Here is an 11,474-nt window from a genome sequence, read left to right on the forward strand (position 1 = left end):
TTCTTCACAGATCTGGTTCTTGATCATCTTCATTATCAAGTGTCGGATACAGGGAACAAGTACTGAGGTTCACTATCATTTAAACTACTACTGTCCCATAGTCAGTGGAGCTTTTTTTAATGTCCAGAAAGAAGACTTTCAATCTTTATGAATAGCCTAGGATTTTGCAGTTGTTTTCGAAGGCTCAAATTGTCCTGCTTCAAATTTTTCTTTGAATTTTAAGTAGTCTCTTCTTTTATCAAAATATTTTATCTGTTGAAAAAAAAAAAGGATTTGAAATAAGGGCAAGTTATGCTGCTTAGATAAGTAAAAGCACAGATTTAAATGTAACACATTATTCAACATAAATTTAAGTGATTTATATTCTAGAATCATTTTCAATTGAGGCATTTGATGAATACGTCTCTGAGGAGAGTGTAGACCAGTGACTTCTAATCCTTTTTGGGTTTTAGACCATGTTGAGAATTTGAATAACCCAGGGACCTTCTCAAGAAATGGACCCATGTGCACACAGGTCAGGCTTGCAGGCAAGTTCCGAGGCCACAGAGAGCTCTCAGGTACGTCAGAAGGCTTCAGATGTGAACACATTGGACCATTTTTTCTTTCTTCTTCTTTTTTTTTTTTTTTGAGACAGAGAATCTTGCTGTGTCACCCAGGCTGGAGTGCAGTGGCGCAATCTCAGCTCACTGCAACCTCTGCCTCCCAGGTTCAAGCTATTCTCTGGCCTCAGTCTCCTAAGTAGCTGCAATTACAGGCACCTGCTACCATGCCTGGCTACTTTTTTTGTATTTTTAGTAGTGATGGGGTTTTGCCATGTTGGCCAGGCTGGTCTCGAACTCCTGACCTCAAGTGATCCACCTGCCTAGGCCTCCCAAAGTGCTGGGATTTACAGGCGTGAGCCACCATGCCGAGCCTGGACCATTTTTCTTACCAACTCTAAATTCATCTTCATTGTCAGACTACAAAACACTAGTTCTTTTGTTAAAAGCCTTTCTTAGGATTTAATTCTTAAATATTTCAGTGGTGCTTGTAAGTAAAAATTAGCTTGGACTGCAAATGTAAAAATCTGCCCTGCCCTGTATCAATCAAGCTGGGATAACAGACACACAAAGTTAGCTGAAAGGAAACATGTCTCCCGAGGGCATACTACAGCCACGGAGTGTGCTAATAGATCCGTTATTTGAGTGACTACTGCTTTCTTACTCACTGAGAAATCTTGTTCTCTAAAATCATCAAGTACTAGAAATTTGCTGTTTGAAGTCTTACCTGTAAGAAGGAAACATCCCACTTTTGTCTAGAAGATCTAAGGCACCTTGACACAGAAGCAGCCTTGATCTCCAACTCAGCTTCAGAATGTCAAATAACATTTCTCAACATGAACATGACACTCCATCTTTTAACTTCAAAGAAGAAAACCCTGGTCCATTTTTCAATCCAGAGCTGATGATGACACCTATGCTTTGTACTGAGGCTGTCAAAACACCATTTCATTTAAATTTTACCTAAACTCCATTCTTCCCCTAAACTTCCAACAACTCTCTTTTTCTTTATTGGTGAGATGCCCACAGTTCCTCTGGTGTGTGGTCTTCCTGGTTATAAGCATTCACAAATCAGACTACAGATTCATCCCTGGTGGTCTCCGGCTGATTGGGCTAGGATGGACGTTATATAAAGGATACCAAAGGAAGAAGTGGACAATGCCCTTAACGTTTTTGTGACAAATTAATAGATGTTTACATCTCCTGTCACATCTCCAGCTGCCTAAGACAATGCCATTTAGAGGTCCTACTGATACTGCAGTCCCAACTTGTCCAGAACTTTGCTCCTCTCCAAACATGTTTCTCCTCTAATACCTATTTCAATGAACACATCACATCCACCTAGACACTTAGATCTCTTCTCTCCTCTTCACTGCCCCAGCGCAAACGCTCATCATTTCTCACTTGGGTTGTTGTAACAGCTCTTTCACTGGCTTCTCTATTTCCAGGCTCAACCATCCTTAATCCACCTGTCCCAGGCCGCCAGAGTATAATCTTTCTGAAACCCAAATTTGATCAGGTCATTTGCTTGTTTGAAGATCTTTCAAGGTATTCATATTGCCTTTAAGGTTTGTAAGACAAACAAGGCCACTGATGGCTTCATCCCAGGCCACATGTCCATCCTTTCTGAATTTACCAGCAGTCACTGAACTGTTTGTCCTACAGAACTACCCCATGCTCATTTCCTGTGCATCCTGATTCCATGCCTTTGCATATTATCACATTCTGCCTGGAAAGCTCTCCTCCCTAGCCCTCACCTTCTCTTTCAAACAGCCTCAGACCCTCAACACATGGTCCTTTCTCTAAAAGGCTAATGAATCAAGAAGGATTCATTGAGAAATAGTGTATACACATAAGCGAGTGGTCTCTAAACCACTGAATAAGACCCGGGACAGTAGTGTGAATGCCAAAATACTGGGATCTCTGAGACATTTCAAAGTTTTATAGAAAAAAAGACAATATGTGAATTTGATATTAAGATCACAGATCTTGGATATCTGGTTGCTCTGTTTGTGGAACTTTGTTAGATGATGCTAGAATGACAGGCCTGATCCCTGCTCCTAATTTAGGAGTAGGAGACTTTTTTTTTTTTTTTTTTTTTTGAGACACAGTCTCACTCTGTCACCCAAGCTGAAGTGCTGTGGCGTGATCTCAACTCACTGCAATCTCTGCCTACCGGGTTCCAGTGATTCTCCTGCCTCAGCCTCCCAAGTAGCTGGGACTATAGGCACGCACTACCATGCTGGGCTAATTTTTGCATTTTTAATAGAGAAGGGTTTTGCCATGTTGGCCAGGCTGGTCTCGAACTCCTGACCTCAGGTGATCCACCTGCCTTGGGAGTGGTGGCTCACGCCTGTAATCCCAGAAGACTTTCAATAGGACCATTATACAAGTCACACTGATGAGTGCTATAAAATAGATATGTGAGTACTAGAGAGAACTAATTTGTTTTTGTAACAGCTAGCATATCAGTTGTATGGCATATTTATTTTGTAATAAGCATGTATTTTTGGTGTTTTGGGATAGAATTATTCATTCTAAATCCCAATTTAGTGGTACTATTTTTATCTTTATTTCGTGGCTGTAACATCAGCTAAATAAAAGATCCAGATTTTGAAATCATAGACATTCAAATCCTCTCTCTACTACTTTACTGGTTGGCTGGTCTAAGACATTATTTTACCTTTCTGAGCCTTAGTTCCTATTGTATAAAACAGATCCAACAGTACCTCACAAGACTGAATGAAAATTAAAGGCAACAAAAACAAAGGGTCTCATTCAGAACGCACTCAAAAGATATTTCTATTTTCTTGCCCTCCCGTGTGCCTCCCCACACTTATGCACACATATCTCTGGAAAAACTTTTCAGCTTTTATTCTATGGCAATTGGGTAGGACTTTGACAAGCTAATACTTGAAAAGAGAGTACAGGTGAACAGCGAGCAAAGAACCGACAGTGAAGGGGAGGCGGAGAAATAACTCAGTTATGCACTAAGAAAGAACAGTGTTGCAGAAGAAAATGGGTGTAAATGGGAAACGGGCTATCACTGTCAAATGCTGCAGAAGTCAATGGGAATAATTTACTATATTATCTGCTTCCCTTCTTTGTTACAGTCGTCTACAGCTTTGCAGGTCACCATCTGATATGGTTAGGCTTTGTGTCCCCACCCAAATCTCATCTTGAATTGTAATCCCCATAATCGCCACGTGTCAAGGGAGAGACCAGGTGAAGGTTGAATCACCGGGTAGTTTCTCCCATGCTGTTCTCGTGAAAGTGAGTGAGTTCTCATAAGATCAGGTGGTTTTATAAGGGGCTCTTCCCCCTTTGTTTGGCACTTCTCCTTCCTGCCGCCTTGTGAAGAAGGTGCCTTGCTTCCCCTTCACCTTCCACCATGATTCTAAGTTTCCTGAGGCCTCCCCAGCTATGCTGAACTGTGAGTCAATTAAACCTCTTTCCTTTATAAATTAACCAGTGTCAGGCAGTTCTTTATAGCAGTAAAAAAACGGACTAAAACACCATTATTTTCTCCAACAATACTCAGGTCACAACTCGTGGGTAATTTCAATGTCCGCATACTGATCTTTTCAATACCATGGCCTCTCAGTTCCTTGACCTCTTCAATGATCTCATCCTCCAACCTACCTTACTCCCAGGATCAAAGCTTATATCTTGTCCTCATAACAAATACAACTCTTCCATAATTCCAATTGTGAGAATCCCATTCTCCAACCCCTACGAACATTCTCTCTTGGACTTAATGCCAATAGCCCATCAGTCCCACCACCTTTCCACTGATTGTCATCCCTCTCATGGCCTCATTTCCCTCCTCACTCTTAAACCCAAAACTCTCCAATGGCTTTCTGTATTACTAAGAGTTAAAGCACCAACCATGGCCGGGCACAGTGGCTCACATCATAATCCCAGCACTTTGAGAGGCTGAGATGGGCAGATCGCTTGAGTCCAGGAGTTCAAGACCAGCCTGGGCAACATGGCAAAGATCACACCACTGCACTCCAGCCTGGGCAACAGAGTGAGACCAGTCTCAAAAAAAAAAAAAAAAAAAAATTAAAAGTACCTCCCTGGCCTCCCATCTCTTGGCTCTAACTTTTACTATTCTTCCTGTCCCTTAAACACATTTTTTTTTTTTTTAAACAAAAAAACAAAAAAAAAAAAACAGAGTCTTGCTGTGCTGCCCAGGCTGGAGTATAGTGGCATGATCTCAGCTTACTGCAACCTCCACCGCCCGGGTTCAAGCAATTCTCCTGCCTCAGCCTCCCAAATAGCTGGGATTACAGGCGCCCACCATCACACCCAGCCAATTTTTGTATTTTTAGTAGAGATTGGGTTTTGCCATGTTAGCCAGGCTGGTCTCAAATCCTGACCTCAGGTGATCTGCCCGCCTCAGTCTCCCAAAGTGCTGGGATTACAGGCATGAGCCTCTGCGGCTGGCCCATCAGTGCAGGTTTTCGGCTGTTTCATTCTCTCTGCCTGGAATCCTCGTCATCAGGTATCTGCCTATCTGTTGCCTGACTTTTTCCTAACTTTGTGAAAATAGTTTCTGTATAAATAAAACCTTTTCTGACCATCCTACTTAAACCTGTACCCTTGTTTGATTTTTCATCCTATCACTTATCACCATATAACATTCTTTTAATTCTACTACTTGTCTCTCTCCCCATACTAGAATGTATGCTACAAGAGGGCTGAGCACTTAGTCTATTTTTCCTTGCTGTATTTTCCTATGGCACATAGGAGGTGCTCAATATATTTGTGGAATGACTAAATGAACAGGATATGGACCAAAAAAAATGACAGTAGAGCTGAAGGAGGGCCATCATCTATATTTGGGAGATTTTTTTCTGTATCATTTCATTAAAATGGGCAGGCTATGTGTTCTTGAACTTTTCTTTAATAAATACTCTTTTTATAAAACATGTGAATGTGTTACTTTTCTTGTCACAAGGGGAACATGAGTCTCCACTCTAGATCCATTAACTATAATACTCCTTCCCTGGACAAGACAAGTACTTGAACTGATGATGAACAGTCATTCCTTTCCTTCACCCGCTGGCAGCAAGACTCGCTGTGGAGAGCTTGCACTCAGCTCTGCAGTTCTACGGGTGAGTTTTATAGGTACAGACCCCATGTGGGGGTGCTGTGGTGGCTTCATGCTGCCTGCAACTGGACAGGTGGGATTATGGCCACTACTGGGTCTCTGTCCAGATTCCCTCTGCAGACCCACGTACCTACTCCCTGCTGCGCTGGACAGTGGCTGCTAACACCAGATGGCTGCCCCCTTCTCCAGAGACCTGCCCCTCAGCCAACGCCAATGACGGGCAGGCACAAAAGTCATTAATTATGGTGCAATTCACACTCCAGAGTTTCCAGAAGGATCAGACTGAAGCTGGACAGCAGCTGAGCTCACAGCCCTGACTTATCTAGTCTCCCTCCCGAGAACACTCCAATAATTCAGTCAAGGTTGACATCCAGGGCCCGGGTCCTAAGTTGATACTGGTGTCTTTCACTGAAGCTGGAAGCATGGGAGGAGGCCTACTGGGTGCAAGGTGGGGAAGACCTCATTCTTGTATATGCAGACATCAAGGTTGGTCCTCATGCATCTCCAACTGGAAGCTAACAGGTGGCTAGAAAGGCAGTTCTGGAGCTGGAGAAAGGGCCAGGCTGGAGACGCACCTTTGGACACTGTATGGCCTGAAGGCTCATGCCCCTCCCAAATTCCCATGTTGAAGCCTTAGCCCCAATGTGATGGCATTTGAAGGTGGGGCCTATAGGAGGTGATTAGGTTTAGATGAGGTCATGAGTGTGGGCCCTGCTAACCTGATGGGATTAATGTCCTTATAAGAAGAGGAAGAGACGGGTGCAGTGGCTCACGCCTGTAATCCCAGCACTTTGCGAGGCCGAGGCGGGTAAGAGGTCAGGAGTTCAAGACCAGCCTGGCCAAGATGGTGAAACCCCACCTCTACTAAAACTACAAAAATTAACTGGGTGTGGTGGCGGACGCCTGTAATCCCAGCTACTCAGGAGGCTGAGGCAGGAGAATTGCTTGAACCCAGGTGGCAGAGGTTGCAGTGAGCTGAGATCACGCCACTGTACTCCAGCCTGGGCGACAGAGTGAGACTCTGTCTTAAAAAAAAAAAGAGGAAGAGACTGGACCTCTCTCTCTCTCTCTCTCTGCTGGGTGAGAACACAGCAAGAAGGTGGCTGTCTACAAGCCAGGAGGAGGGCCCTCATTAGAAACTGACCATGCTGGCATCCTGATCTCAGATCTCAAGCCTCCCAAACTGTGAGAAATAAATTTCTGTAAGGTATTTGGTTATGACAGCCTGGGCTAACATAGGTATCAACACATAAGCTGGGACTTCAAGCCATGGCTGTAAACAGGATTGCCTTGGACGAGTGAGTAGCAGAGAAAGGAGCTCTAATGAACATGGGCATTTAACACACTCACAGGAAGGCATTCCAAAGAGTGGTGGCTGCTAGACATGAATGAAGAAACTGGGTGAGAGAACTGTAAAGGGACCCAAGGAGACAGAGCTTTTGTATTTAAGTAGACTTGAATTATAACTCAGTTTCTAGAACAACATGAGACTTGTGCAAGCTATTTTCACGGATCCTGTTCTTGCACAGTGGACACAGGGAAAAGTATGTGGGGTCTGGAATCAGACTACTGAGTTCAAATGCAGGCTCTGTAACTACAAGTGACTTCATGTCAATGTGCCCTTACCTATAAAACTGCTAAGAGAGTTCCATGAAGGATAAAGAAGATAGATGACACATTTCAAGTGTGTAGACTCTAGAGAGGATGTACTCAATTTATGTTAGCGGTGACTACGACGTAGTGACCCGGAGAGAGGTTGGGGCCTCAGGGGATGGCACCCAGTCTGCTTGAGTGGGAGAGATGTACCATCAAGAACCAAATGGCTGGCTGTAAAAACCCTTTCTGACACACAGACTGGAAGCTGCCCTGGAAGTGTGGGAGTGGGAGCCATCAGGTTGGAGAAAAAGCAGTGGGTTTCAGGAGGAGAGAGAGGATAAAAGTGGGATCAAAGGGGAACTCCAGCTTTAACCTGGAGTTCCTCTCAATGCATCTGTCTAATAGGAAAACTACAGATGTACAACATTTTCTGCTGGAATCATTATCTAATTCAATCAGAGTCCCATATTGATCAGTTATCGGTTTACATGTCAAGTTATGTATTTTGTCTTCATAACAATCCCATGCGATAGGCTGTATCAGGCTGGTTTTACAGATGAAGAGTTCATCTAAAGCAATGTCTGGCCAGATGTGGTGACTCAACACCTGTTAATCCCAGTGCTTTGGGAGGTTAAGGTGGGAAGATCACTTGGGCCCAGGAGTTTGAGACCAGCCTGGGCAACATACTAAGATCCTGTCTTCACAAAATATTTTTAAAAATTAGCCAGGTGGCTGGGCGTGGTCTGGGCGTGGTGGCGTCCATGGCCGAATCCCCCAGCCACTTTGGGAGGCGAGGTGGCGGATCACGAGTCCAGGAAGGATTGAAGGGACCCACGGTGAAACCCCATCCTTACTAAAAGATACCAAAAAATTAGCTGGACGTGGTTGGCAGGCGCCTGTAGTCCCAGCTACTCAGGAGGGCTGAGGGCAGGAAATGGCATGAACCCCGGGAGGTGGAGCTGCAGTGAGCCGAGATTACGCCACTGCCACTCCAGGCTGCAACAGAAGAAAAAGCTCTTCTCAAAAAAAAAAAAAAAAAAAAAAAAAAAGCAGTTAGGCCAGGCATGGGGCCAGCTTCTCAGGAGGTTTAGGCGGGAGGACTGCTTGAGGCCAGGAGGTCAAGGCTGTAGTGAGCTATGATCACGCCACTGCACTCAAGCCAGGGTGACAGATTGAGAACCTGTCTCTACAAATTAAAGAAAGAAAAATAAAGTAATTTCTGTTCAATGTGTTCATCCCTAGCTCAGCCACCAATACGGACCCCTCCCTGCATCACAGCCTTCTTGTAGCCTCCTTCAAAGTCTCTTAAAGGTTTGAGGTATGAGAAAGTAAAACCCCTAAAACCACCCCAACTCTAAAATTATCTGTTTTCCAACTACACAGTATATTTTGGAGCAGCATAAGATAGTGAAAAAGCAGACAAATCCAAGTTCAAATCCCACATTAGCCAGTTAGGACTACCTTAAAATTACAGTTCTACCATTCACTGAGTAATAACAAGCGAGTCACTTCAATGCTCTGAACTTCAGTTGCCTCCTCTGGAGATAGAGAGTAACGTCTTGCTCTGTGGCCCATGCTGGAATGCAGTGGTGTGATCTTGGCTCACTGCAACCTCCACCTCCCGGGTGCTGGTTCAAGCAATTTTCCTGCCTCAGACTCCTGAGTAGCTGGGATTAGAGGCACATACCACCATGCCCAGCTATTTTTTTTGTCTTTGTATTTTTAGTAGAGATGGGGTTTCACTATGTTGGCCAGGCTGGTCTTGAACTCCTGACCTCGTGATCTGCCCGCCTCAGCCTCCCAAAGTGCTGGGATTACAGGCGTGAGCCACCACGCCCAGCCAACAGCACCTATCTTAACAGGTATTGGTGAAGATGAAAATGTCAAGCACTTAGCACACATGGCCACTTACTAACCTCAGTAATAGTCCCCTTTCCAATCCCCCCTCATACTAAGGGCAGGGAATACAGCGCTTGAATGCCTGTCAGGGAGACAGAATCTACCATATGAACCTTTTTTTCTTCTACTTACCAAACTCCTTTCTTTGTATTTTGGGTATATGATGACTTAAAGGATTTTGGGTGAGCAACTGGGAATGTTTTATTTCTGATAGTAGCTCTAGGCCAATTAATTTTGCCAACTCCTGCCCAAGATTAAATACTACCCCTTCAGAAGATCCTGGAAAAGTCTACCTGTGAAATGAAATGGAATTTTTTGGTTATTGTTCATACGTTTGTTGTGTTTTTCAATGCTCTTTAATGTGTCAGTTGACATTCTCCAAAGATCTACCTGATGTACGTGCATCAAATAAGGCTGGATTACCAGGCAAGGTTTTCTCTGTGCCTCAAAGAAACTGTTAATTGACATGCCTCAGAGAGTGCTTCATGTCAGCCTACCACTCACAGTATAAGCTCGATGTATCTTAACAGGGAAGAGAAACACATCTGTGACTTACCCACTGTTGGGGACAACTTGATTCGAAAGAGCTTCTTAACTTCTTGCATTGAGAAGCATCCTCTAAGTTCTCATCTAAACACTTCCAGTACTCATCCCTGGCCCCCCAGCAGACCTGTCTTTCCTTCATAGATGGGGCTGCCATTCCTACTGGGATGAAGCTGTTGGCCAAAATAACATTTGAGATTAACAACGAACTTTGTAATCTGAAGAGAAGGTAAGGAAAGAGGAAAACTGTCAATCTCCTCTTCCTTTAAAACTAAAAAAAAAAAAAAAAACACCATGCTTCGGGATTTTGATGATGCAACTGAACCCAATCAGTTCTCGGTGGCAGCATAAGACCACTCGCTCTTGAGGCTTATCTCACACTGTGTGATTTGATCCCTGCTGGGGCGGCAGCGTGGGCTAAGAAAGCCTGGCTGAGAACTGTGGCTCTGTCCCAGTCGCTTAGGGCAGTTCATTTATTCTCTCCGAGGCCGTTTCCCACCAGTAAAGCGGGGACAGCAGTGCCTAGTTTACAGGGTTACTGTTCGAACCTAAGCGCTGTAGAAACAGGTGTGCAGGGGCCACAATCACCAAGCAGGTGACTGGAGTGCCACGCCGTTTTGCACAACAGGAACCCGTGGCTCTGGGACAGTAAGGGACCTCCCGGGCCCATACTCCATGCACGCCCCGCCCGGACCCCTCAGCGAGCTGACCTCTCTGCCCGCCCACGTCTGGCTTCCTTCCGATGTCGAAGAGAGGAAAGGGTCACGCAGGCCACCAACCGGCGGTGGAGGGCGCGCTGCCGAGTCCTGCCACTGCAGGGTCGCCCCGCTGGCTCGAGCTCTAGAAGAGTAGATCTCCCCAACCGCAGAAAGCAATTCACTCGGCGAAATCGCGGACTCTTTTGACCCTTCCGGGCTACCATTCACTTTCTAAAGAGGGGAGGGACTTCCTGTTTCGCTTTTCTCTGTAGGACTGACTTCCGGCCTCCAAGGGCAAGCAGGGTATATACGTATGTATCGTCGCACAGAGTGTCCCGGAAGCCTTAATGGGCTAGCCCCGCGGGACAAGGCGAGCCGAGGGTTTTGTATGGAAATTTGCACCTGAGAGTGCGAGAACTGGACGGAGTGTTGCAGAGCCGCGATACGTTCTCGTTTTGTTTTGTTTTTGATACAGGGTCTCGCTCTTCCGCCCAGTCTTGAGTGCAGTTGTGAGAACACGGTTTACTGCAGCCTCAAAATCCTGGACCCAAAAGATCCTCCCACCTCAGCCTGCCTCCCAGGTAGTTGGGACTACAGGCGCACAACACCATCGCTTCTTGGATTAAAAGAAAAGGATGAAACGGGCCCCAGAAAAAGGCGGTGACGTCCCAGAACCCATGGCAGGGGAGTTGGGAAAATAAATATTTGTATTGTTATTTCCCTATTTGTATTGTGGCTTTTTTTTTAACCCCGAAACAGCAAGGTATTTTAAAAGGGATGAAGAGAGTTGCTTCAAATGTTTTGAGATGTTATTTTAATACGTGAGTTAATATCTTAGAAACAAAATGAACAAGAAAAAAAAATTTTAGAAAATATGCGTTAATATCTCAGCAGAATCTTTATTAAAAAGCGTGTTTATAGTCAGTCATTTGGCACCCCGTTCTCTTAATAGATGCCATCTGTTCCACCATCTAGTTCTAAAACGTTTATATAAGATAAGCAATTTACAATTTTGCACTCAGTGCAGTTTGAGCCATTCCAAATTCAATATATGCAGACTTCAGGGTGGCGATGTGAGGCTAA

At 44.8% G+C, this 11,474-nt stretch overlaps 1 protein-coding gene and 1 long non-coding RNA gene across 4 annotated transcripts; one reads left to right on the forward strand and one right to left on the reverse strand.

Annotated features, from left to right (window-relative positions):
* Nucleotides 1–111: 111 nt before the first annotated feature.
* On the reverse strand, nucleotides 112–10,640 carry COA6 (cytochrome c oxidase assembly factor 6). 3 transcript variants are annotated; one of them, XM_017857716.1, is made up of 3 exons: nucleotides 10,404–10,640; nucleotides 9,707–9,866; nucleotides 112–252 (listed from the first exon to the last, which is right to left on the reverse strand). In XM_017857716.1, the coding sequence occupies exons 1-3, from the start codon at nucleotides 10,613–10,615 to the stop codon at nucleotides 157–159; spliced, it is 468 nt and encodes a 155-aa protein (XP_017713205.1). In that variant the 5' UTR covers nucleotides 10,616–10,640; the 3' UTR covers nucleotides 112–156. The 3 variants fall into 3 exon arrangements, with proteins under 3 accessions (XP_017713205.1, XP_017713207.1, XP_017713206.1); XM_017857718.1 differs by lacking the exon at nucleotides 10,404–10,640 and adding an exon at nucleotides 10,242–10,395; XM_017857717.1 differs by lacking the exon at nucleotides 112–252 and adding an exon at nucleotides 9,266–9,443 and having other exon boundaries at nucleotides 10,404–10,637.
* LOC108518982 (uncharacterized) lies at nucleotides 10,640–11,109 on the forward strand. The gene is made up of 2 exons (XR_001882496.1): nucleotides 10,640–10,702; nucleotides 10,867–11,109. It is a non-coding gene; the product is annotated as an uncharacterized LOC108518982 (long non-coding RNA).
* The last annotated feature ends 365 nt before the right edge of the window (nucleotides 11,110–11,474 follow it).

This window comes from Rhinopithecus bieti, unplaced genomic scaffold (assembly GCF_001698545.2).
Source record: "Rhinopithecus bieti isolate Rb0 unplaced genomic scaffold, ASM169854v2 scaffold_46259, whole genome shotgun sequence".
Lineage (NCBI taxonomy): Eukaryota > Metazoa > Chordata > Mammalia > Primates > Cercopithecidae > Rhinopithecus > Rhinopithecus bieti.